At 40.1% G+C, this 27,784-nt stretch overlaps 1 protein-coding gene and 1 long non-coding RNA gene across 3 annotated transcripts; one reads left to right on the forward strand and one right to left on the reverse strand.

The window, feature by feature from the left end:
• Positions 1 to 1,636: 1,636 nt before the first annotated feature.
• On the forward strand, positions 1,637 to 27,158 carry TEKT5 (tektin 5). Its single transcript, XM_057418950.1, is given in 8 exon segments — positions 1,637 to 2,272; positions 3,454 to 3,537; positions 5,184 to 5,254; positions 6,926 to 7,069; positions 10,478 to 10,700; positions 23,346 to 23,500; positions 26,827 to 27,004; positions 27,006 to 27,158. Coding segments are annotated over 8 exon segments (1,455 nt in total). The 5' UTR covers positions 1,637 to 1,708; the 3' UTR covers positions 27,042 to 27,158.
• Positions 3,547 to 25,292, reverse strand: LOC130604440 (uncharacterized). Of its 2 annotated transcripts, none has more exons than XR_008973452.1 (3): positions 25,061 to 25,292; positions 24,652 to 24,847; positions 3,547 to 3,783 (listed from the first exon to the last, which is right to left on the reverse strand). It is a non-coding gene; the product is annotated as an uncharacterized LOC130604440 (long non-coding RNA). The 2 variants fall into 2 exon arrangements; XR_008973453.1 differs by lacking the exon at positions 3,547 to 3,783 and adding an exon at positions 20,517 to 20,601.
• Positions 27,159 to 27,784: the final 626 nt, after the last annotated feature.

Genomic DNA, 27,784 nt, shown 5'->3' on the forward strand with positions numbered 1-27,784 from the left:
ACGCCTCTTCTCCATTCCTAACATTACAGCCTAAAAACCAAACTCCAGATCCTGACCCTGCACAGTTATTCCTTGCACTGTTCATCACCCAGCACAAACTGACTGTTCTCCTCACAAAAACCTGCGTGTGGAAACCGCAGCTGCAGAACTGGATCACCTGGAGAGACCAGCTGAGAACCCCCACTGAAGATGAAGACCTCACCGACACCAAGCAAAAGGCAGTTCCTGCCTCAGAATGCTTCCAACCTATGGAGAAATGAGCAGTGTATCACAGAACCATATTTAGCCATATGAGGAGGAGAATATATTTCCATGATCTTTGACAATCTTTTTACCTGCCCTTCAGTTCCCCACTGTGTGTGAAGTTCTCGCAATACTGTTAGGATTGAACCAGTTCAGAGTCCTAGCTGCCACAGGTGCAGCAGCAGCAGCCATCTGAATGGTTCTTACAGGAGTAAAGCTCCAGTGTTCATCACATGGTGCTCAGTAGTGTCACCACTCTGTGTTAGAACAATGCACACAACACGACCCTTGAGAGGAGCTGTCTGTTTTCCTCCTACGGGTGTGTATGACAGGCAGGAGGTGTCATAAACTGGTGAATTCCAGTTTAAAACCCGTGGATGAGAGCTCAAGCTGAAGAGAAAGGCAGGTTGTGGGGCTGGGTGTGGGATTGTCAGTGAACCAGCACGCTCCCTGCTCACAAAGCTGCTGTCTGCTCTTTGGTGGAGGGGCAGAAATCTGTGATTCCATGTACATATGTATTTTATTTACCCAGGTTGAAAAAGGTGCACAAGCTGCTTCACAATTATATATCTGGAGAAGAAGAAACAATTGCAATTGTTTTGTGTAAACTTAGAAGAAATCTGTGCTGATTTAGGGACTCTTAGTACAGTGCTTAATTACAAATAAATACTTATGTTCAAATTTCTTGGTACAGAAGACAGTCACAATGCAATTTTAGAGCACTGGATTTCAGAAAGAGGGTGTGTTTTTGTTTTTTTTTTTTTTGCCAGAAAGGCCAAGAAGCTGAAAGGAAAAATGAGAAAAGTTATCTGAGAAGTTACTCAACATTCTGAACTGGAAAAATGTCATCATCAGAGGAAGGTCTTGTCCATCTGTTATACTTTTTATGAAAGGTGAATCTAGTGGAGGGGATAAACAAAGCCCAAGAGAAGTACACTTTTTTTTTGGACAACCTGGACCAAATCTTCTGCTGAGATCACTGGACAATCCCAAGAGATGACTTGCAGAGGCTGTGTTTTGTCTCCACTGCTGCCTTCCCTGCAGCCACCAACTGATAGACAGGAGTCACTCTGCAGCAAACCTTTGATTTCATTTTGCTCAGGGTGAGCTCACTGAAGGCAAACCCAGTGACCCACTTGCAGTGAGCCTCCAGCAAATCTCTCTGCACTGTAACCAGTCTCGCTCACATCATGCCTGACTCTGGGTCCCACCACACGCAGTGCTGCACTGCGGGGAGAGCACTGCTGCTCTGGGGGGAAAACAAGGTGCCCTGGGACAGGAGGGACAAGTGGAGCCCTGGAACATGGGTGTTCCATGGGTGTTCCAGAACCCATGGAACAGTCCTGGGGACCCAGTGGCAGCTCTGTTGTGTCACAAAGCCCATGCAGTTCTGGAAGCCCCAGGGGTGCCCAGAGCAACCCAGGGTGCTGGACAGCCTGCAGTGGCTGCCTGAGCCCAGGGCAGCATGGAGTTCCTGGGGACCACACAGCTAGCCAGTTACTGTGGCCCCAAGAAAAGCTGCCTGCTCCCAGATATATTTCCCACCACCACCACCAAGGACACCTACCAGGCCTACTACCTTCCAGGCTACCGCCACCTGAGCACCTGGCGGCCTGGTCTGTTCCACAAGGTGGTTTCTGTCCCTCCCAATGGTGACAATGGGCAATTTAAACCCAGCAGGAGGCCACCCACTGTCCTGCCTGGGTTGTGCTCCAGCCTGCATGCCCGCTACAGCACTCGTGACTGGCACCACTCTAACATGGTCCAGCTAAAAGGCTCTGAAGCCTCCAGGTACTGTGCTGGTAGAATGAACGTGGATTCAGTAAGACTGATGCAAGAGAAGGATCAACTGACTTACCAGATGCAAGAAGACAGCCAAAGAAATCTGGTAGAGAGGATCTCCGACATTGATTACTGGCGATCTGAGCTCATGTATGAGCTAGAGCGTCTGCTGAAAGAGAAACAAGCCTTGGAAACAACAAAGAAGCGTCTGGAATGTGCTGTGGATGAACTGCAAGGACCACTGAAGGTAGGTTTGACATTCCTAGTTATCGCCTGACTGCAAAATGAAGACTGCTTTATCTCTGTTGAATACTAGTGTGACTTTTACTGTTAGCATCACGACAGATTTTGGTGAAACATACTCAGCAAGAAAGAAATTTGGCCACTATGGGCTTCATATATGAAAGTCAACACAGGAACCTTATCAGGGCATTTCTGTGCTCTCTTCACCTTCCTTTCTGCTTGAGGCGCCCAGAGGGTAAGTCTCCTTCAGACCCTGGCCAGTCACCTCAGTACATTACAGCAGAGTAGAAAATGGCCCTGTAAGCTGCAATATCTCAGTATTCTTAACTAGCTCTGAATTTTATGCTCTTACTTGGTGAAAATAGTATTTTCACCCTAGAGAGCGTATAATTTGTGTTACATTCTGCAGTTCTCCAGAATCTTAAAGGCAAATTAATTGCAACAGAAAAAAAACACAGTAATGTAAGAGTTAGTGAACGATGCTACCAATAACTAGAGTTAAAGTTTTCTCATAAACATCTGGAATACTGCTGATGGAGACATGTCTATTGTGTTTCTATGCAAGTACAAATAGAAAACCAAATTTGGTATTCAACAATGACTTGTTTAGTTGTCTGTATCTGTACTGACTCAAAGTGTTGGGCTGAGGATGCTTTCTATGCAGGGAACATTTTCTGCTGAAATGATTTGTGCCAGCTAATGCTGTTTCATTTATTAGTATGGTTCTAAACAAGTGCATGGGACCTGTGGCAGGTTAACTGAATTCTCTATTGCCTGGTTATACAGTCATTCTCTTGTACAGGTATGCAACTTCCGAAGCTTGGCATTGGGTAAGGCAGGATGAGGGGAGATAAGATGAAAGGATTTTTGCCCACAACCAGAAGTGGTGGTTTTGACAGCACTCACAACCAAGCTCAGTCATGTTGAGGTGTAGGCCTTGCTGCACATTAATAAGCAACTTATCAAATGGCAGCTATGATGGCAGCTAATCCTTAAAAGCATGTATTGACAGCTTAAGTAGGAAAGAGCCACTAAGATGGATCATTTGAGCCACCTCCTATTCTGTTCCACCCTTAAGACATGGTCTTTACTTGACATGTCAGCTCAGTGGCCCCTGCAAACAAGGTTCAAGGTTTCACTCCATAATGCAATATTGAGCCTACTGCAGATGTTCTTTGCTTGCAGATAGCCATAGAATGCTTGTACCACCGTGAGAAGAGAAAGGGTATAGACTTAGTTCATGACAACGTGGAAAAGAACCTCATAAAGGTAAGATCAGACTTACTAATTTATTTTTCCAACTGTGGAAGTAACTAAAATCCAACCAAATATTTATCAGGGTAAAAGTATTGTGATAATTTCTTCCTTTCATTCATTTGGAAGACTGGGGAGGGGGAAGAGGAAGAAACTAGGTAAAACTGTACCTACTGGGGATGGTCAATGTTCTGTTCATCCTTCTGGGAGCAAAAGGAACAACCCAGCATTCTGTCTTGTCCAGTTCTGTCTTCCCTGATCCTATAAAAAACAAGGTAAAAACATTACTCAAGATTGTTTTCTGGGCCATGGTCTATAAAATAGCAGAAGTTCTTTGGTCTTACAATATAAAATGCTGTTTTACTGCCTTGATATATATATATATATATATATATATATAGTGTTACTGAACAAAGAAAATGAGATGGATAGTAGTGATTGCTTTTAAATAAGAAAAAATAAATCACATAACATTTTGCTAGCATATTTCAAAGAAGTTATACTGGATGTGTGTGAGGGTAAAAATAATAGAAAAGAACATTATGGGACAGTGGCATTTCTTCAAGCACTTTTCTGGATACAGAAGAATGTGCAGACCACTGGGATAACCGAGATGCATCTGCTGAGCCTACAACCTGCAACTTGAACTTTTAGTTTTAATGAAGAATCAAGGGTTAATATACATTAGCTTAAGTATTTCAGCACTTAATTTAGCCTGGGAATTCAAGGTAGGATAAAATACTGCTAAATGTTTCTCATGGACAGATGAAAACCCTTTTGTTTCAAAATGAAAAATAAAGGCTGTTTGCCAGATCTCCCCAGGTGCTCCTGTGACCAGTGGAGTGAGCTAGACAGTGACAAGAAAGGCCAACAGAGGCTCATTTCGTAATAACAGGAAAGCCAGTTCCAAAAGTTACTGTCAGTCCTACACATTCTGTGCAAGTACAGAGACAGAGCCTGTAGTTTTAAATCTGGGCTGTCTTAATGACTTCAAAATAAAAAAAACCCACTTTATTCCCCATTTCAAAACTCACAAAACTGTACACACTTAGTGAAAGGATATGTTGGGCTAAAGCAGAGTTTTTTTTAAAAGGAAAGATGCTGGAACACCGTAATGTCATTTGAGGGACCATAATTACCATGTTTGCCGTTTTCATATTGAGTACTTTATATTCATTTTAAGCTGAGTGGAAGCAGGCTTGGAGTTTCTTCAACTAACACTTATAGTTTCGAAGAATATTACAATATACTTCCTCAGGGAGCCTGAAATTAGATTTTCAACCTACTCCACCATCAGCAAAATATTTGTACTAGGAAAATGCAGAAGCAGTTAGAGGGGGTAGTTTAATGGGTTAAAGTTCATGTTTCAAGTAGCTTCATTATACTCAAACCAAGGAAAATTTGCCTTTATTAGAATGACTCCATGCAATAAAATTTACTAACATGTTTGATAGAATATAAAAAGCCATACAAAACCAAGTCAAAAGACACAATTTCGTAGCACTAAGGAAGAGAGGGACCAAAACACATCCTTTCTTGACTTACACTATGTGTGAGGTATGCAAGACGGTTACAACATCTAGAATGGAGAATAAAAAGGGTACATTCACCAAGACAAATGAAGTTTGATAAAAGCACTGATACTGTGTTTTCCACTGTAGGAAACTGATGTATTCAAGGAATGCCAAGAAATACTGAAAGAACTTGCACAGAAAATCAGTCAACAGCTGGGGTAAGGCTTTACATTTAATTCCTGTTTTAAAGATAAGAACACAGAAATCAGTGTGGGCTAGTACCTAGTGAGACACTGGAAACAGCAAAGACAAAGCAGCATGTTGACCTGTTAGATGCTCATTGCCCTCCACTTTTAATCCTTACCAGTGATAGAATTTATATGTTGAAATGCAGAACAGCAATACTATTTAAAGATGACTAGGACTCAATTTTTCAAGCCACATTTAATCTGAAATCCTTTATTAAAATTAGGGACTACAAAATTATAACTTTGTTGTGCCATTGTTGCTATGTTGCATACTTGAGTGAAATTCAAATGGATTTTTTTTTCTTAATTATAAAGCTAAATCAAAGCAAATTTATTGACAACAGAAACAAGAATCTAAGCACATCCTAAGATATGAGAGGAGTTATGGAATAGAGTTACATTATTTTTATATATAATCATATATGTTTTTGTTATGGGAGGCTTTGGAATGTATTTTATTTCTTTGAGAGTACACAAATATTCTAGTGAATGCAAATTATATTGAAGTCTTTTCATTTAATTAGGCACAACTATTACGATAAAGTGTTCTGTTAACTACACACAACTGACACAAATCTTAAGTCATGCTTACGTGACATGATTCTCAAAAGAAACAGTTCAAGTACACACAGGCAAGGAAGATCAAATTGTACAGTTCTTGGTTACTACAGAAGAGGAGAGGAAGGCACAAGTAGATTTTATAAAATATTGCTCTTATTAATGGCACTGCGGACTTGCATAGGTCATGACAGATACATTTCTGCAGTTCATCCCACTGTGGTAACATATTTGCTGTATGATCAGATGAAAGCTAAGTATGCATTTGGTGGCATGAACTGCGTGTATCTCTCCAGGCTGGCATTTCTGGTTCCTCTTGATTCAGTTCTGTCACCACATCAGCAGACTGATAGCAATGCCAATTGACAAGTGCAGCACGGAAACAGCAATGTTTGTAAGAATGTCACTGTGTCTGCTGTCTTCCTGATGCCCTGGAAAACAAGACTTTGAGTCTATCTTTATCCACAGTACTCTTATTCTACCCAGGGACTACCAGGCCTTCCCCCTTTTTGGAAGAGCTAAGGAGGATTAAGTTACTCCAAAAATTCTTGTGGGTAAGAAGGCAGAGATGGAGCAATGTATTTCCCTCCTTGTGATCAAGATGAGCAGAAATAATTAAACAGATCTTCCAGTGACACACAGTTTGAATCATGCTAAGTGAATGTCTCCCCAGACCAGGAGAGATGGGAAACCATAACCTTTTCCTTCTCCCTTACAGATGTGCTGGTATGAAGGTTATCACTGAAAACCTCCTCCCTTTTGCTCTCTGAGGCTTTCCTTCCTGCCACACAACAACTACATGTTGTTTTTCACCCTTGTGGTTGTCCGTCATCAAAATGACAAACGTTATTAAATCCGATGCGTTAAATACAATTCTTTGAGGAATACTCGGTAGGGGCTATAAGGGGTGAATGGTACAGCAGCTCCTTCTAGCTACAGTACAGCACCAGGCATTTTTAAGACACTGTAAACGACAACTATAAATTGAAGCATTGTAGGAAGCTAATGAAAGCAATTAACTGTTTAGCACAGCAACAGCATTAAAGGTGGTTCAGATTAAGTTAAGCTTTTCCCCTTTCACAGCATCAACAGAGATGCACAGCATGCCCTGGAGCAGGATCTTTCTGACAAGAACTCAGCCCATTTTATTGATGAGAAATGCTTTAACCTGAGGAACACATCAAACAGCATCAACTTTTACTATGGAGTGGAAAAAGCAGATAAGACGTGAGTATCAGTGACTGTTGTAGCCTTCCTCATCAGTGCTGGAGAGGGACATTTTACAAGGGCCTGTACTGACAAGACAAGGGGGATGGCTTTAAACTGAAAAAGAACAGATTTAGATTAGACATTAGGAAGAAGTTTTTCCTTGTGAGGGTGCTGAGTCACTGGCACAGGCTGCCCAGAGAAGCTCTGGCTGCCCCATCTCTGGCAGTGTTCAAGGCCAGGTTGGATGGGGCTTGGAGCAACCTGGTCTAGTGGAAGGTGTCTGTTCCCATGGCAGAGGGTTGGAACTGGATGAGCTTTAATGTCCCTTGGTATTCTGGTATTCTACTATTCTCTTTCCATGCTCCATGCTTTAAATAGGAGCTTGATTGCAGCACAAGTCTCTGAGAAGTGATTTAGAAAGAAGTGGCTTCTCTCTCTGTATGGCCCTGTTTTATCTTGGTGTGAAACCCTCCATCATCTTCAATTATTCTGTGCCTGCTAATGGCTGCCATTGTCGGAGGCCAGGCAGAAGCTGGCAGGCTGCAGCACCTACAGCACTGATGTGGGGTGAACTGTAGTTTTCAACAAGGACCACTGTTCACAACCATTGCAGCTGACTCCTTGCCCTCAAACTCCTTTGTACAGGAAGCTCCCTCTGGTTTTGATTTAAGCTGTTTGGTGACCTTCAGGTTTCAAAACAACAAATAAAAATTCAGCTAAGGTGTGCAGTTGTGTGCAATGCGGTAAACAGCATTCAAGCACACACAAAGGACCATATATGGTTTCTACAAAAGTAGTTTGGGTTATTTGGAAATGAGTCCATCAAGCTATACTAAGATATGTATTAAATAGGATGATCAAAAAGATTTGATACAGCTTTAGCAGCACAGAGTGAACCAAAATTACTCAATTAAAATGTCCGAATTGCATGCAGTTTTAGAAGTGTTTAGTAGGAGTGGCTTCATCAAAAACTGTATCCAATCCAAAAGCGACAGCAGAAGACAAGCAGCTTCCAATAGAGGGCAGTGTTTTTGTGCTAATGACTTGTTAGTTCCCTTCTCACTCTCTAAAATGGCAGTATCTGAAAGGTGAGTGTGATTCGCAATCTCAAATTATAATGATTCTGTCTTGTTGGATAAAGAAAAAAAAAACAAACACCCCAGTATTATTTGTTTACTTATGTTCTGCTTTTCATTAAAAGCTCACTTCATGCACTCCTGAAATTAGGGCATACCTGAAGGAAACTTGGCAGGTGTTCTGCTGACTCTATTAACACCACCTACTTTTAGGATTAGCCATGAATAAAATTATTCTTGTCAGCTCTAGTAAAAAGCAGATTCATGTGGATAAGTTTCACAGCCTCCTCCTTTCTCACCAGCCATTATCCAAAGAAATGCCATTTTTCATTAACATTTTCCTGAAACCACTTGGCAGCCTGAGCCCTACCTGCAGCACTCCATAGCAGAGCAGGTGTTTTCTGCCTCAGCAGAGCCAGCCGGATAAATTACAGTCTGAAAAAGCAATGTTGGAGAACAGCTTAAGTACAAAGTACTTCAGAAAGTCAACATGGAAACCTACTTGGAAATTTAATTCTTTACTGAGAAAAAGAAAATAATTCATCAGGCCATGGAGGGGGAAAAAATCACACAAAATCAAATACCCTGCAGAAAGTACACGGAGATTGTCTGGATCAGCAGCTGTAAGCACTGTCAGCTCAGGTTTACTACACTGATTTATATACTTTACTACAATATCAGGTAGGCAACTGCCTAAAATGCGTAGCTCTAGAATTCCAGAAATCTTAGGAAGAAGTATTTCAGTTTGGAGAGCAAAGAATACCCTCTGAAAAACTGAAGAATAAAAAAAGACCAGTGAGAAAACAAGCACTGACAAAATTAACTTCTTTCTTTTTGCTTCCCTTAATATTTACTCACAAACTAGTGATCTCTCCCTGCAGAGTTTAACATACTGGCATAATTCTTAGAAGACAGGTTTGTGAGCAGACAGAAGTCTCAACGCAGACTAAAGTTTGCTTCAGCCTTTCAATTTGGCAAGTAGAATCTGTACCTTTTTTATAAAATACCCTAAATATATCTGGGTGAAGAGAGCAGTGATCTAGTAGGCTGAGCAATGCATCAAAAAAGTGGTGAATTTGACACCAAACAGAGTAGCTTCTGCTGGATCAGCAGTTTTCAAGCCAGGGGCTCAGCCTGCAAATTCAGAGCAGTGCAGACTCCTGGTTTGGAAAGATCTGAGTCTTGGATTTATGTTCAACTGATCATGAAAACGATGGCCATCTTTGAGGCTTGGACATGAAGCCAAACATCCCAAAGTTTGTTCACGTGCAGGACATTGCAGCAAGAGTGTTCATAGGTGCCATTTTGCAGAGCCCTGTATTCAGTCTTTAGATTTAGATTTATAGGCTTTGCTATAGTAAAGCCATTTCTGTTTTTCTCATAAATATTACTAAATTTAACTGTAAGACCCCTGAAAGTTAAAGCAGAGGTGTTCATTTTAATGCATGGAGAAGTAAGAGGGTGGAGATGGTTATCCAAATGACACAGCAGGACAGTGCTGGGGCTGGGAGAAACTTGTTCTCCTTACTTGTAAGTCAGTGCTTTATTCATTTTCCTGCTATTGTTCATCCTGATAAAGGCTTCTACGAGGTTGGAGCCACATGCTTTATTATGCAAGTCATGCATGAGGTAGGGCTGCTCTGATAGCAGACCAGAGCTGGCTGAAGAGCTGTGGAATGCTTCTTGCTCATTTTCTCTAAGCTAGGCTGGGCTCTCATGTTCTCTCATGGCTGGTGACACACAACTCTGCCTCCCCAAGATAAATATTTGAGTTCACAAAAGTAGCTGGTATTTGAGTCTAATTTGATGGTGTGTAATGTCCAAGAGATCATGCTGAATAATCTAATAATCATCAATGCCGCAAGCACTTTGAAACTTGACACAGAGAAATGAGGCAAATTTCAGGCTGAGGTACAGCAGGTATGAACTCAGACTGTCATCTAGCCTATTAAAGACTGAAAAACTATTTTTAATCCTCAATAAACAAAAGGTATGCAAGAAAAGCCCATTCTTTATACAATAGAACATAAAACTACTTATTTTGGAGTTGATGCCAGGGCCACTAAGACCATCAGTTAGCAGTTACAATCTTTAAGCAAGCCATAGAAACACTGTTGAAGCAACAGCTCTCCAAAAATATTTGCTCATTGTTGCCAAATCTTTGGTTTATAGAGGAAAAATTGAAAAAAAAAAGTGGGTATGAAACCCATAGAATCACCTGATACATGTGCTTGCAGGGGTTGCAATGGATTAATGCTTGGTGTTATTCAGTGTAGTTATCACTGAAAGAAAACAGCTCACCTGAGCTTCTATTTGTAAAATTTTCCTCTTGTTTTCAATTCCTTACTAGTGTTTCAGTTCCTGCAACATGGGCTAAATTCAGTGAAGACAATATCAGATACTCTCAGCATGCCAGGGCCAACTCTGTCAAGCTGCGGGAGGATACAGAGGTTGCACTGGGGAGCACCTCTGAGGAGATGTGGAATCAGTTCATCGGTACCAACCTGGCCTTTAATAAGCGGATTGCTGAAGTGGCTGATGCAAAGAACAAACTCCAAGCACAACTGGCCAGGGTAAGATTCACAATGAAGAACCTTGCAACAGCTGTCCATAGTCACACATTGGTTATGTTCATTCTCGATTTACATGTTTTAAGTAGGGAAAGGTACCTTGGATGGTATTTGGTCCTATTTTACATTTATTGATGATACTGCCTGGCCATTTTCTGACACAGAAATTGTGCATTAATTGCTTGCTTCCCCCCCCCCCCCCAATGAACTAACTTTGGAAAGTGTGCAAATAAAAAGGTCCACAAACAGCAGCATGTTTTTCAGATTTAGAGGAAGGAGAAGACTTTAAGATTTTACAGTTTCATTTGCAGCAGCAAGGGAAGAGTCCTAAACTAGCTAAAATTTAAAGTATTTACATGCAGAATGTCATTAGTCAACTTTTGACACTGAAGTTCCAAGTTTTCCTTCCCTTTTGATACATTTCCACATCTTTAGCCTGAATTTTGGCCTGAAAAAAACTGATATTTCATAGCAGGTCAGACAGTGAACTTTTTCAGTATTTGTTCTGCCTTTGTCTTCATATTACGCAAAGCAGAAATGGCACAGAGACAGACCTGTATTAATCTCTGGCTGTTTTGCCCTTTTAGTAAGTTTTCACTGAAATAAATGACGTGTCAGAAGTGTATTAGTTGAATTTTGAAATATATATTTTGAAGTTAAAAGAGGTAGTTGAATTTTGAAATGCATTTTTTGAAGTTAACAGGAGGTACAGCCTTTGTACTGACAGATAAATTCTTGTTAAGCTAGCAGGACTCACTGTGCTACTTTCATGTGACGTCAGTCAGAGTTCTGGAAGTTCTTCCATTAAGATTCTTTCTCTTATAGAGGAGCCTAATGTTCACTCATTTTTTTCAATGTGCATGTGGAAACAATAGAGTTTTCCTGCCATTCTATTTGCCATAAGTAGTTTAAGATGTTTTCAGGCTATTTTTAGGGACTCTTAGGAAAGTGTAAAGTAACCAGCTAAATAGCATTAAGCCACAGCACATAAATTCACATTTTTCTCTCTCCCACTTCCCCCAGCTTGTAAAGTATGAAAGATGTTGAATGCAGGTTTTTGTGTGTTTTAGACTGTATATGATCTAGCCAGCTACAGAATTTTATCCCTGAATTGGCCATCCATCCAAATTTCTCCTGGATTTAAATCTATGAACATCTGCTTCACATTTTTCATTGACCTTTTCTAATGCTTTTAAGTGTCTCTTTTATAAAAGAACTTGTAGCACAGGGCAGCACAGAGTGCACATACGGAATCACAAAGTACATATGAGCAGGGATTTTGCCATGGAGTCCATCCGACACTGACCTAACTTTTGACAATTGGAAAGGGAAACCCAATATTTATGTCCCTGTACTGTCACACCATTAAATAGCAGTAATAAGCTATCTGGAGAAACTTTAGTAATTTGTGTAAAGAGTAATTAGTTTGTACTATATACATGGATAAAAAAAGTATCAAATAAGACTGCACTTTAAGAACTAATGCTGCTGTTACTACTGAGCCACTAGTTAGCACATACAAAGCAGAGATACTTTACTCATCACGAACTCCATAGTAATGTAGTTATGTCAGAATAACAAAATGCTAGAGGATGAGAAAACTGCATATGCTACTGAGGAGTAATCCAGTGTTGTCAAAGGAAAGGAAAATGCAGTACATTTACTGAGCAAAATCTTTGCTGGTTAAGATGTGGGTGAAATTATATGGTCGAAGTTCTGTTAATTCTCTTGCTCATGACCATACCTCAAAAGGACAAGAAGAAAGAGAAGGCTAGTGAGAGCAGAAGGAGGTAGTGCTCATTTAACTGTTTTTGCACTGACTTCTCAAGCAATGAATGCTACTCTCAGAGATATCCTTCTTTCTGGCAAATTATTTTCCTAGCTAAGCAGGCTAGCACTATAAAATGAGAGGAAAATGAGCATAGAAAAGATTTGCTATCTTGGAACTGTGAAAAGCTATCCTTTTAATGAGGTCTGGAGCTCTTTTTGGAATGGAAAATACTTTTCTGATTTGTGAAACAGCAAAATCTCTTCCAGACCAAAAAAAAACCCCAACCCTGAAAACTGACCAAAACCCTAAAACCTACAGGGAATCTCCTGCAACCATTTGTTTCTGAAGTCAGTACCCTGAAAAAGTATGCTCTACTAGTGTCTGTCACTGATACTGTGGTGGTGGCTGTGCTGTGTCCTGTGGTTAGACTTCATCATATATATACTTAAAATATTTCTTCTGGCCTGATCTTTTTTTTTTTTAATTTATTTTGTATGTGTATATATGTAGCTGTTTTATATTATTACATATGCCTATATGTCTAATGGCTTTATGGCCGCAAGTTTACAGTCCTGACTTGCTGTACAAGACTGTCATTACTTCAAACTTGTTTAGGGAAATCCACTAAAAATCCAAAGGGAACATGGGCATTGTTCTAGTAACGATCTACTGGAACATTCTGGCATTGCTGTACTTAAATTGTAAAGGGACAGAGAACTTGCTAAATCCAGAAGTATCTATAGAGAAGGCAAAAGAAATCAGCTTAACACAGATAGATGGTTTCATTAGCATCAGGAACTCAAAATCAAGATCACTGTTCTCCTTGAAGCTCTGATCTCTACAGGCACTGGCTTACAAAGAGGAATTTCTACAGGATTGACTAGTGACCTGCAGGCAGTTCAGACTTAGTGGATAATCAAGACTTCTTTCTGACCCTAAGATCAAAAATACCTCATTTCCCTTTCTGTCCCAACTGCACAAGTCTATGATTAATTTATTATACTTGATTCTGGGATTAATCTTGGTCATAACAATGCAAGATTCATTCAGAATTTGGATAGCAGAACTCTGGAAATACGAGGTGCTGGAGACAGAAGCCCAGAAGCCCTAGCTAGGTATGTGGCAAGGATCACAAACCAAAGACAGCATTACAGCTCCACTATGCTTCATCATCACTGGGCTCACAGAGCATGTGGTTGGTTGGGGATGCAAATATTCTGCAAGAATCTAATCACAGTGTTATAACTGTGGTCAGGCTCAGTAGGACCAAATTTTTAGGCAAGTGAAGAGAAAATACAGTGTAGGCAGTTCAGTGTAGAAGAGGGTGGTATGTTGTCTGCAGTATACCTCCAGAAACACTTGAATTATGCCAAGAGACATTATGGTAAAGGTATTTTACATCTGGTGTAAAAGTACACAAATCTTCAGGGAAAGAAGGAAAACCTTTAATCAAGGTGCCAGCCCCTCATTAATATGTTTGCATCTCTTTTCCATGAAGTTACTATTAATGTAAATAGTTACCTTGGCTCCAGTCTCCTGGAAATAACCAATAGGGCAGGTTGTTTATATACATCAGCTCTGGGAATCAGCCAGACCAGACAGCAAGTGACATGTTTGCATAGTTCAGTATTTATACGGTACCTCAATAGCAGATTATCCCTGCCAGCTCCAACACCTGTACCGTGTTCAGAAGTGTTTCTGTGTCCAGAGGCAGAATGCCCAGCACCACCCTTCCTGCAGGTCTTGCTGTTCCACCACCTGAGAGCACAGGAATCAGAAAGAGACTAAAAAACCTGGTTCATGTTTATTAAAAAACATTAAAAAATAGCAATGCACTCCAGTAAATGAGTTGCCATGATTCTAAGAGTGTTTCTACTCTTAACCTATACCTGAATATTGACTTTTAGTCGATACCTGAAGAGCCCGCAGTATTTTGTTTCAGTAAGTTACTCCATCTCTTAAATAAGTTACTCCCTGAGAGTCTCCATCTTTCACACATTTTTCTTAAATTTATTTATAAATTTAAGGAAAAAAAAACTTCCCTATCTTAGCAACTCTTATGTTTATATAGTGGCTAGAATAATTGAATACATCTTATTCGCACTAATTCAAGGGATAAACCTATTTAATTTTACAACTTGCATAAAATATAGAGCAAAAGCCAGGAAAACTTCTGTGGCAATAAAACCAGAAATTGCCCACCAGCCTCTGCAATAGTTTTCAAACTCTTTATCTGAGAAGTGCTGAACAGATCCCTCTTACGCTGTTGGAAAGCACAGAGCCTGTTCCTATGAACAGAAACACAAAGAGATATTGAAATCTGATGGGAGGTGCCCATGCAAGAAGCCTGTAGGAGGGGTGCAGCAATGCTGTGAGCTGCAGGAAGGATATGTGTATAGCAACAGGAGTACTTTCCCCCTGGGACTTGCCCCATAAAGGCTTTCATCTCAGACCGCAGTGTATCCTCACATGACTTTTTTCAACTCAGTTTTGTTGAGTTTTTCCCTTATGCCTTAAAATTTCAGTTATTTACAGTATTTCATGCCCATTCATAGTGGCTGGGTATACAGTTAATCTTATCATTAAATCTTGGAACCTGCTTGAGAGTTAAGTTTTCAGATGATTAATGAAGGCCGACTCAGAAGTGGTTGGCAAGGTGGATGCTGGTTGGTGTAGGTAGCTCGAACTTGCCTAGATAAACCTGTTTGAAGGAGGAAATAGTTACTTAAGCTAGGAACAGACTTTCACCTAGAAACCAAGAGAAATTACAGCTGAAATCTCAGACACTCACTTGAAGCCAAAACTAGATTTTTCTCTCTTAAAATTGTTGCTTGATCCCATGAAATCATAAGGACTTGCATAGACTAACTACATCAGAGTACTCACTGTGGTCATGCAGCAAAACCATGCAGGAAAAGCCTGGCTTCTCAGCATGCCATGCAGCAACGCTCCACTTCTTGGATTAGCCTGAGGGGAACATGAAATGGGGAAGGCTAGAGCTGTCATAACCCAGTAACATCCACTGCACATCAGGATGTAATCAGGTTGTCAAGAATCAAAGAGTCTTTATTTGTAAAATAACCTTAATGTCTTCTTACACTGAGACACAGGGCTAAGTAAAGGCAGCCTGGATGCGAGATACTGCTGTCACTGATAGAGAAAATAACTTCTCTCTGCCACAACATTCATATGTGAGAAACTGAGGTGGTTGCTACTTCTTCTGCTCCCTTCCCTGCGACCCATCTGCACTCAGGCAATTCATATCGGCTTGGCAAAGAGGATTCAGTTCAAGGCAGCAGTGCTCATAAGTATTTATAAAACCGTTCCTTGTTCTCAGATAAGACTGTCTTGCAGAAAACACAGATGGACATCTGCAGCAGCTTTTCGAGAAAGGAAGCATTTTCACGCTCTGAAGAGTCACGAGAGAAATAACATTTCATTGACTCTCAAGCCCGGGCAAATTTCGCTTACCGTGACTGGGTTCAGATTTCATTAGTGACTAGAAAGAATGTCATTCCTGACAAGAAACAGAATTGCCGAGCAGCTGTATGAGCCAGAGCTGTTTTGCTCTGGCACCATCTTTTTGCTAGAGGCATCTCTCTGTTAAAGGGATGTATACCCTCCTCTGAGATGACAAAACAGACGCCCAAGGCCCAAACTGCCTGTTTCATTGTTATTTTGACTCGGTTTAGCAAAAACACGTTAGTGACATAGTAATTTATTTTGTTCTCCTACATGATGGTGCACTCTAAAATTGCTGGTCCTGCAGCACCTGCAAGTGCGATACAGTGTAAACTGGAGAAGAAGCAATAACAGAACTCTCGGGGCTTATTCTTGTTCCTCAGTAGTTAAAAGCGGAGCAAGAGAGTATGCAGCGAGTTAAGCATCTTCCTGTGTATAGTTAGGGGCTCCTCTGTTATTTGGAAAATATTTTAGGAAAACCAGGCCAAATTAAATGATCCCATGGTTTTACTTTTCGTAAAGCTGCTTTAGATGGAACGGGTTGCCCAAGGAAGTAGTGAACGCTCCATCCCTGGCGGTGCTCGAGGCCGGGCTGGATGGAGTCTTTGGTGGCATGGTTTACTGCGAGACGTCCCTGCCCATGGCAGAGGGCTTGGAACCGGATGATCTTAAGGTCCTTTCCAACCCTAACCATTCTATGATTCTATAAAATAAACGTCTTGTACATTTTTAGGACCCACGGAAAAGTTAAATAGATAGTGATCCCATATAAATGTGAAATTGATTTGAGTCTTTTCAGAGATTGAAGTAAAAAAAGAAAAAAAAGCCAGCATACTGGAATTCAGCGGTAGGACGATTTTTATATGATTGTAAATTGTTACACTTAACCTTTTGGCTAAGGCAGGCCCAGAGTTCCTGCATCTTCTGTTTCAATCTATGCGGATCAGAGCAAGCTCAGTTAGGACGCAGATTAAACGTCCAGATGTATATTTGAAACCTTTGGTTTTAAAGTACGGTATTGACAATGTGATATTTCCCTCTTTTCTATGACAATGTCATGTTTAAGATAGTTGAAAATGCTGGGGATTTTAGAGGTACCCCTTAGCACAAACAGAACTTGTGAATTTTTTGTGAATGCTTCAGCTTTCAGATCTGTTGGCTGTATCTACGCCAACACTATTCCCATTGTTACAAAGTGTTTTATATAAAAGCTTACAATATTCCCAAATCTGAACCCAATCTCTTCTCTTCTGATATGCTTGATGAAGTGTGCAATGAAGGTATTTTCTCTGGGCACAAACTAAATCAGTACTTCTCCTCAGTACAAAACTCAGTCGTCCCGTGTCAGTATACACAACAAAGGCACGAAAGTTACTCTTCCCAATGGTTCTAACTCTGCTTCAGCACTGTTAAGCTATCTGAGCTCGTTACCTGCCCCTGGCACGTTCTGTTGAGGAGTCTGTGGTGGTTTTTTTCTTTTAAATGTGCTTTTCTTCTTAAGAGATTCCTGGACTATTCCCCACCACCATCTGATGAAAAAATACACCAAACTTGCAAAGTCATAAAACAGTGACCTGCAGCGAAGCTTCAAAAGACACAAACAACCCCTAAACCCAACAAGAGTAAGGGACACGGTAATCTCTGTTAAAAATTTAACAGTAAAAGCTGTCAGGCAGGTCCAAATTAATTTCAGATTTGAGATCTGGGTTGTACTTGTAATCCAAGGATTGCAAGGTATCCTAATTTTACTCTGAAATAATGTCTAATAATAATGTCTGAAATAATGTCTGAAATAATTTACTCTGAAATAATATCCGCTAAAATGAATTGTGAAGTCAGTCATAATTACACCATTTATTTAATTACATGTGATAAACTCAACAAATGTAACTTTTACAGAATAGTTTGGATGAAATATGGAAATGTGGATGAAAACATTTTTAAAAAAGAGAGGGAAATATCAAATAAAAAAATTACCAAGAGGCTCAGGAATGTTCCTCCCATCATGTTACCTGGCTGCTGCTGAGCAGGCCTTGGAAACAGCTGTCGTGGTTTAAACCCAGTCAGGTAATTCGTTCGCTCACTTCCCCCCCCCCCCTTTCTTGCCCTCCCCCTGCTCTCGGAGGGACGGAGAGGAGAATCAAAAGAATGCAACTCCCACGGGTTGAGATAAGAACAGTTTAGTAACTAAGGTATAACACAAATCACTACTGCTACCACCAATGATAATAATGATAAAGGAAATAACAAGGGAACAGAATACAACACCTCACCACCCGCTGACCGATAACTTGCCCCCCAAGCCCGACCAAACTCCGACCGATACCTCCTCCAACCCTGCAGTCTCCCAGCCCTTCCAGCTAACTCCCAGTTACATCCTGGGCATGACGTGCTGTGGTATGGAATAGCTCTTTGGTCAGTTTGGGTCAGGTGTCCTGTCTCTGCTTCCTCCCGGCTTCCCCTCCTCCCTGGCAGAGCATGAGGCTCACAAAGTCCTTGGCCAAACCAAAACATCTCTATCAGCTCTGTTCCCGAGCCGAAAGTCAAAACACTGCACTGCACCAGCTACCAAGGAGGAGAAACATGACTGCTACTGCTGAACCCAGGACAACAGCAAAGTAACAAGGATAGCTGTCAGACTGTAGCCATGTTAGAAATGCTGATGTTGTACGTAAGATGACGATGCCTACATGATGATACTGTGCAACTTCAGCACCTCCTTCTCTCAGTCTGTCTGTGACAAGCCTGTAAGTATCATGGCCTGGGTGAAGTGAGAGAACAGCAAGAGTGCAGTTTTCTACAGGCTCTCAAGTATTTGTGCTATAGCACAAGACTTTACTCATGTCCTGGAAGGGAAAGTTTCCGAATGGGCAGCTGCTGGAGCCAGTGCCTCACCACACTCTCCTAGGAACATGCTGCTCAGCTTTTGTTGTTTTTTTGCTTCCTGCCTTTGGAGGTCATCCAGAAATGACGCAGACTGGTGCAACGCTGTCTGGTGATCCTCCCCACCAATCTGTTAATGTAGAGCAGGTTATCTAAACCATTTGATCCAATGTGTGGCCAAAGTGAGTAATTGAAAGCTGTTTGTACAAAGCTGCTGCAGCAGTGGAAGTGGTTCCCCTGAGGCCATTTATCTTTGTATCCCTTAAATGATGACACCTTTTTCTTTAAAAAACAAAAGTAATTTGAGAACACACAATAAACCCAAACAACATCCACTTACGTGCAGCCAAGCAAGACTTAAAGATGGATCCATAGTTTGACATTTGAATTTTGAGTTCACAGGCAGGTTTAAACAATATTTTTCCTTAGCAAATGAATAAGCAGTTTGTTCAGTAGCATGAATCAGTTCCCTTGGTTGTGCATAATATGCCTGCAGGCTACTCAGACCTTTATGAGCAGGACACCAGAGCACCAGTGAAACGTGGCATGGGAGTGTAGTTACTGCACACTGTGCTGACACAAAGTGGTATAAGGATTGGACAGAAAACTGAGTTTTCAGTGACTTTTGGGTGAAAGCTCTCTTTTCATGACTAATGAACTACTGGATTCTCAATAAAGAGTAACATTTTCTATCTAGACTTCAGAGCTTGCCCTTTTCAAACACTAACATTGTGTGAATTTGCAGGCTGTGCAAGATCTAAATACTTCTAGTCATTTCTAGATACAAGACTACTCTTGTCCTGTGTCGGTTATATTTATGGGGGAAGTGCATACATGGCAGTGCTCTGAAGAGGACAACAGAGTCTCCTGCTTATCCTGGTGTCACTAGGGGAACACCTATGTGCTTACTGTGTGAGCAGGGGAGGCCTAACTAGGTGCTCTCTGACAACACAGCACAGTATGTCCTGTAAAGGAATGGAAACAAATGTCAGGTTTGATGATTGCCAGCATTCATGCACTTGAAAAGTTAGTACTGAATTGAAATACATGGGTTTGTGGTCTTGCACTGTACTTGCACTGTAGCCACATATGAATGCATCAGAAGATTTGAGAAGAGTCGGGGTTCAGAAAATCACTCTTCCAGTTCTCTCTGCTAGCTGAGCTTAATGGAAACAGCCTTTCCAAGAGACAGTTTATACATGGACAATCTGCTTAGTGTGGTCTGTATTAGAATCAGTCATTTGAAGATGCAGAAGGAAAAACCATCCAATACATAATTTTTTTTATGCAAGCAGAATCAAAGAGTAAAGGGCACTTCACCATTACAGAAGCATTGTCTCATAGTACTGGACTGGTTTGCTATAGTCAATCCTTAAACAATAAGGATTTTATGTGGCAGAGTAGCAGCACTGTTATCTAAAATACTAAAGACTACTAAATTTCTTCCCTGGGTCCTCTTAGAAATTTGTGTAATGCTTCCATAATCTGCTGCAGTACAGTTCTGTGCCCATGCCCTTTGATGGCTTCCTGCTTTCCTTCCACATGTGGAATAAACACAGGGTACCTACACTGCTTTCAAATAAAGAGAGGGCAGGAAAAAAGTTTCTTGCAGAAAATATTAATTTTATCCTTTTGTCTAACCTGACTACACTGCATACTTACTATACATGAGCAGCATCACTCTGGGGAGCTGGTTTCAGTCATGGCTCAGAAATGAGTGCTCTGGCCTGCTCAAGTTGTGCTGTTTCATTGATTTGCTCCATAAAGGTGAATCACCATTTCCAACTGCTGCCCAAGAGAGGAAGTCTTGTCACCAATAAAGCTCAAAGTCTGAACCACAAAGGTCCTACCCAGAATCTGAACTGAGAATGGAAGTCCTCTGCTCCACCATGAGTGGAAAATAAATAACACACTCAAATCTTTTCTGAAATTGAGACATGACTTTGCCCAGTTCTTACAGGGCTGATACCTGCTCCTATGTCTCATTCTTTTTACTTTGAATTACACTTTTTATTAAAAAAGAAATAAACCTACTTAAAACTTGCTCCAAACTGTAAGTAGAATTAAGGTAAAAGGCTGACATTCTCACATAGCCCACTGCACTAACAGAACTACAGCACAGTGACTTTGGCTCACTCACACACAGCAAGGCGTAGCATGGGAAACACGGCTGCAGGGACAGAGCCAGAACATAAACACAGGAAAGGAGGACCCTGTTGAGCAGCGGGTGACCTCCAAAAGCACTGTGTACCCTTTGCCTCGAAGCCCTGGTACGTCCCCACAGGTTGCTGTTTTAGTTCACAATGAAGGTGAACAGTAGAAACAAAGGATAGGACTGACAGGCTTTAAAACTCTCCCTGAAAAATGTTCACTTGCTCACCAGGAGCCTGTGTAGGAACTGGACCTCCCCTCCGTGCCTCTTAAGGAGGTTATAAACAGCAAAGTTCTGACTTCTGAGCAACAGAAGACCCAAATCCTCAGTGTTTTCAGGGAAAAAAGAAAGGTGTGGATGATGCATAATGAAGACATTTGATTTCATTAAGTCTCTTTCCCTTGGTTTTTATCTATAGAAATAAGTATGTGTAACTGGTGAAATTATAGACAATATGTAAAATGCTGTATCTAACAATGCATTCTTGTAAGTAGTTCTGCTGCAAACAGCTACTGAACTGCACTGGATTATCTAAAACACAAGCTAATCCACAGCAAGTATCTAATTAAAAAGGAACCACTGCAGAATTATGGGAATTTACTACCATTAGCTTTGCTGTCTTCCATACTGTGTTCCCTTCACAGTCTGAACTCTTCATAGAAATTTTCCCTTTCAGACTGCAAGGGAATAAAAGCTGCATGCTTTTATTATTTTATGAATGTAAACAATAAAAGCTGCTTTTTTGGGTGAAGATGCTCTCAAGCTAGCTCTGTGAGAGCCAACCTTGGACCCAAAGGGCTCAGAACAGTATGGAGACCTGCCTTCAAATCAGTACAGTTCATATACTGCTGCTCTAGGGCCCAATTTGTCTATTGCAACACTGCATTGCTGTAACGGTTGAACTGCTCTGGACAGTGCTAGTCAGGACGTAGTTTACATTGCTCTACTATACAGCATCAACAAGCCCTTAAGTATTTGGACTGGGGTGCAGGTTCCTGGCATTAACTCTGGGTTTTGTCTATAAATAACCTTTCAGCAGCAGGAACTAATGCAGTTCTCAAACCACATGTATCACTGGCAAACCTGGTACAGCTTAGTGTGTAGTCAAGATCTAAATAGCAACCTAATTTAAATCACATTATGCCATTTTTTGTGGTTATTGAAATTCAAAGTACACTGATTTTAGTAGAGTGGCTGAGAAACTACAGTAGTTCAATTTGTTGTCTTCCATTTTAAAGCTGTCTAAAGGCAAAAAACCCCTTGATGAACCTGTTCACCACAGTGGCTGTAATGAATCCTGATCGATGAAAGAAACAACAATCAATTGTCTGGGAAATGTTGCCTGAATATAAATATTTTCTCCATTCTTTAAGGCTGAGCAAAACTTTTCCCTTGCAAGTTTGCTAATTTTTACATACAGATTACAGCAAATAAGCAGAATCTGCAGAATTTATAGGGATAAGATGATTATATGATTACATGGGCTGCAACCAAACACTATGCTTTACTACTTCCATGGGCCTCTCCTTTGTGGTGATATTGCCATCCCATATCTTCTACATTTACAGCCTTTAAAGAAGTGGCTCTTCCCTCTACAGCTCCCAATGGAGTTTTCAAAACTTTGAGAATTTAGTTTCAGTAGGGAACTATGACTTGTGTTAATGTGCTTTTGCAGCAAACATGCCCTAAATGCTTGGAGTACGGAACAATTTCAGAGGGAACGTATTTAATTCCTTCTCAATTTTTATGAGGCAAAAGGAAATAAGAATTGAATGAAGGTTTAAATGGAAGCGACAGTTAATTGAAATTTTACCTTTGAAAAGTGTTCATAGATCAAGCATCAGATTTTTTTTTATTTAGGAAAAAAATTAGGTAATAAAGCAAAATGCAAATAAGTCCCCGTAGAGCGATAAACACCACCCCTATGAAAATGTCTTTGTCACAAAAAAACACAGTTGGCATTTCCCCATCACAGTAAGTCAGTGCTTCTCTTCTGCTTGTAATAAAATTATATTCCAATTTGCCTACAAATTTCTTCATTTTATTATAGGCAAGAGGCTGCACATTTCCTAGTGGAAGCTGTTTGCCTGATTTTGGGAACAACTCCATTAAATGTTTCCATAAGATGTATGAGTGTAAAGCCCCCTCCTTCTGGCTCTCCTATGACATTTGATTACCATACGTCCCTTTAAAGAAATGGCAAGATCAAACCAATACTATACAAATTCATCTGATTCATGTGAATTTATGGTGATCTCCTCCCCTAAATTAAGCAAAATGACATTCTAAACTGGAAGTAGTTCTGACAGGAGTGTTTAAAAGTGAGGTAAGTTCTGATTTTGTATGCATATGAAGCTTAAAACCATTCTGCTTTGTTCAGGTACTTCAGGAAATCTTCCAGACCGAAGATACAATCATGTTATTGGAGAGATCCATAAAGGCAAAGGAGTATCCACTGAAAGTGGCTCAGACCCGCCTGGAAGGACGAACCAAACGACCCAACATAGAACTCTGCCATGATGCACCTCAGTTTCAGTAAGTAAAGGCCAAACTACCCTCTCCCTTCCTTCACCAGCCACTCAAGAACAGGAAATTTAACAACAGTATGAATGAATCAGATGAGATTAGACTTGCATTCATTATATCATGATACAAATTCTGGGAGGAAGAAGTAAAATCCAAGTAGCTACACTGAAATAGTAGGCCAAAACATCTAATGTTCAATGTGTTTAGTTGCCTTAACTGTCCTGGGAGAAGGACTCTAAAGAGCTCAATTGCTTGCTGGTGACCGGTGTCTTTTGGGATTCAGTCTCATATCCAAATTGGGATTTAGGAATTGGTTTTAATCCCATTCTGTATGAAACACAATATTTCACTTTAGGAAATACCAAATTTTAGAAACATGTTATCCCAGACAAATGTCTTTAAATGCAAAAAACCCTCTCAAACCTATCTAATAGTCAAGTTCTTTAAAAAGTTAATTGCAAATAAGCATGAAGCAATTACTGCCTTAACTAATTTTCAGCTCTGTAGTGACTCCAGTATCATCTTGGTGCAGGTTAGCTCATTTGAAATACATTTTGGTTATATAGCTGTGGGGGCTTCCCAGCACATGTTGGCATCAGTTTGGTGACCCCTGTGTTGTGATCCACTGTATAGCGTGTACTGTGTCTTCCTGGATATCGAAGATGATGTCTGAGATACTAGCCTTCCTTCCCTAAAGACTGAATTTTAATCCCACTTATCTTTCTCCAATCCAGTTGGAACACAACAGTGTTCCAAAAAAGTGTATCTTATTTAAAATTCTGTCTTCCAAATACTCTGTGAGGGGAGTTTCTCAAGAAATACTGTTCCTCCCATAGCTGGAGGGAGTTTCACAGTCCAGTGAAAAGAATTCTGTATACTTTTATGAAAAGTAGCAAGCTATTCCCTTTTTATTTTTGCCTCCAGCAAAATTCTGCTGTATACAAGAGCTTCACTTACAAGGAGATTAATGAAGTACATAATGCTTAAACTGAGGATTTATATTATTTTTCCTAAACAATGTTTTGTCAGCTCAAAAAGCTTCTATTTAAACAAGGAAGTGGCAATCAATCATGGTTTATTGCACTGGTATTTTTCCAATTTTTCTAACTCCTTAAACCATAAAATGTACAATGCAATATACCTTTTTTTCCATCTTATACTTCTTTAATTGGATCCCAACCTTTCCTTTGGCATATCCATATATTAGATTTCTTCAACTTCATCCTCTGCTCTCCACATCCATTCTGTCAAAAAATATCATTTTGGATCTGAATTTTTTATATCCATTTGGGGAGTTTTATTCATGTGGCTTTTCATTACACATAAATCATGTCTGTTCTAGATGCAGGAGTTCAGCTGTTATAAACCGTAAAAACCAGTGATTACACAGTAGCATTCACTTAGCAGTTACATTTACTACAGGAGCAGATCATTTCCCACTTCAGTCACCGTCACACCATCAATTAAGTAAGCAAATAAACTACTATCAGCATTTTATTAAAAAAACAACCCCACACAAACCCCAAGATGGCCTTAAATACTAATACATAACTCCAGCTTTATACTCACTCTGAGGCTTGTTCTCTCCTTCCTCCCTGAAAATCTCTTCCAGAGAAATGCCTGTAGCTTTATGATTGATACCGGTCTGGTCAGCAGGATCACATGTATCCAAGATATAAAACTTGTTTGATTTAGGATCAAAAATGCAGTGCACAAAATGCACATTGTCCCTTCTTCATCCCACAATTGCGAGGGATGCTGTTGATGCTCCAAAGGGTCCTGTCTAGAAAAGTCTGGAAGCTCTATTTCAAATCACTGGAACATCTTTGAATATTTTCTTTAGAGTGAGAGGACATTAACATGACATACTTAAAACCAAGTAGTACATAGGGGTTCAGAATCAATCTAACATAACCTAAAAGCTAGTAGGAGTAAGAGCTTCACAAGTTGTTGTACAGCTACTTGGGAGTATTTTAGGCTTAACATACGCACAAGTGTTCTGTCAATCTAATATGACTTCTGATAGGTTAACCAAAATATTTATACAAATACACTGTTGGCTAGATGCAGGTATAGTGACAGAAAATTAGCATAACCTATTCTCCTTTCTCCAATGCAAATGAATTTTGCTCTACCCAGCTCCCTGATCCAGAGCAGGTTATGCTAGATGCTTTAGCTGATCCAAATCAGTGGATATTATATTCATCATAGCTGCAATTACAAACAGAAATTCTGACAGGGTATTTAAAATTTGGGCACTTTTTTTCTACCACAGTTATTGGGTGAGCTCATATCTCAAAATGTATTTTCCCAGAGACAAAATGCTATCTGAGAAAGAAAAAACATTTCCTAATTTCACTTTTTAAGGATTTTTTGCTTTTAAATGATGTTATATGTATTTCTCTTATGTGGTCTAAAGCAAGAAGGAATTCAGTCCAATAGCTCAACTGTAATAGGGAAAGAAAATATCAAATGAACCACTTCTTTGTAACATGTAAATGTTATCTAAGTTTGCTGTTTATTTAAAAGGAAGTGCTGATGTTGGCACATGTTCTCTGTGTGTGCTGCCAACTTTGTAGTTGAAGGGATTAGACACAAATAAATTAATAAAGCCTAGTTTTTCTGTGCTGAAACAACTGGGACTGTCCCAAAACAGGTTAAAGTGGATTCTGGAAAATTCAATCTTTCTTATTTCTATAGTGCACTAAGCAATTAACATAACATGAGACAAAACACAAAGCTGACAGTATTAAAGAGTTTACCAGCTCGGGGACTATCCAAGACAATTTGCCATATCTCCAGTGATAAGCCACTGGAAGAAATGTGGTTACTATCATCTCACAGAAAATCTTGATTTCAGAGCCCTACATTCAATGGTTATTCTGGCAAGTGACTCTTGTTCCAGTTAACATCCTTCAGTGCCAAATCTAGACCGCTCAGCACATTCTGATGCACAGATTCAAGCTAGCATGAGCTACATCAGCACTCTGCAGTAACATCCATCCCAAATATACTTCTACAGGACCACATCTAATTGCTCAACACAGCTGTGCTAGCCCTAGAAAGGCTATACAAATGAGAGGCTGCAAGTGAAGGAGATAGATAGCAATTAGAAAGAAATACCAAATCAGAGCAGCTTATTCTGCTATTAAAGGGCAAGGCAAGCAAGAAATCATCATTTACACGTGCTATGCAAGCTAGTTGGGCAAATAAGTTTCATATTGATTCAGTCCAAGGCAGCTGTTTAAATCCATCCTAAAAGCATGACCTGTCCACTGTCAAAAAAGTAATGCACTGAGGTTATGCAAGCAACCTGTCCCTTTCTCTTTTATCAGGCTTGTGACTGAAATTTATACTATAGATGACACCATACGGACCTTAAAGCAACGTCTGCAAGAAGCTCGTGATACTCTGCACATGCTGATGGTCAACAAATCAAACCTGGAACATGACATTGCTGTGAAAGCAAACTCCCTCTACATTGACAAGAAGTGCATGGACATGCGCAAAAGTCTTCCCCAGCACCCCACGACTCATTGGTTACACTTGAGTTGTAACCTTTAATAACATAAAAGTTGCAAAGGTGCAAATATTTCCTGAAGAAAATCATTAGTATTCTGTTTTCTCAAGTAATAAAGCCCAGTAGAAACAAACTTCTTAAAATTAATATCAGGCCTCTTTCCTTTGACCAACCTCATAATCTCAGCTGTAGCTGTTACTTATTCAAACAGAATTAGTAGACTTATTTTAACAGAATCAGACCACATGAAAATAAGCAGACAGATATGGCAAGGTATGTGAGTTACTAGCTAGAGATAACGTTAGACTGAAATATAGTATTTCAACAGAATTAGTACAACACAGGAGTTAATTGTTCAGGGTAATGTGCTGTCTGTGTTTCAGTCCTTGTCTGGAAAAGTCCAAATGCTACCCCATCCTTACACTCTCCTCCTGTCTAGTAATGATAGATTTGGAGTTTGGAGTTAGAGGAGGTTGGACAAACTTGATTCACAGAAGCTGATGGGCAATTTGAGTGTAATCACTCCAGGTACACATATAGCCTGTATTCAACTGAGAGGGAATCTTTCTATCTCTACATCTTCCTTTTTCTTTCTTTTTTTTTTTCTCCTTTTTCATTTGTTTCTTTGTGCCATCAATTATGAAGTGTGTATTTGTCTGTTTATATGAATTATTTGTTACTGATGTGATATTTGCCCAAGTCTGAAAGGTCTTAGAAATCTGTAGTATCTTATCATTAAATTTTGAAGGATTTCATGAGCAAAGACAGTACCA

This window comes from Pezoporus wallicus, unplaced genomic scaffold (genome assembly GCF_028554395.1).
Source record: "Pezoporus wallicus isolate ANWC-B61680 ecotype Strahan unplaced genomic scaffold, APGP_CSIRO_Pwel_v1 contig_7071, whole genome shotgun sequence".
NCBI classification, from domain to species: Eukaryota; Metazoa; Chordata; class Aves; order Psittaciformes; family Psittacidae; genus Pezoporus; species Pezoporus wallicus.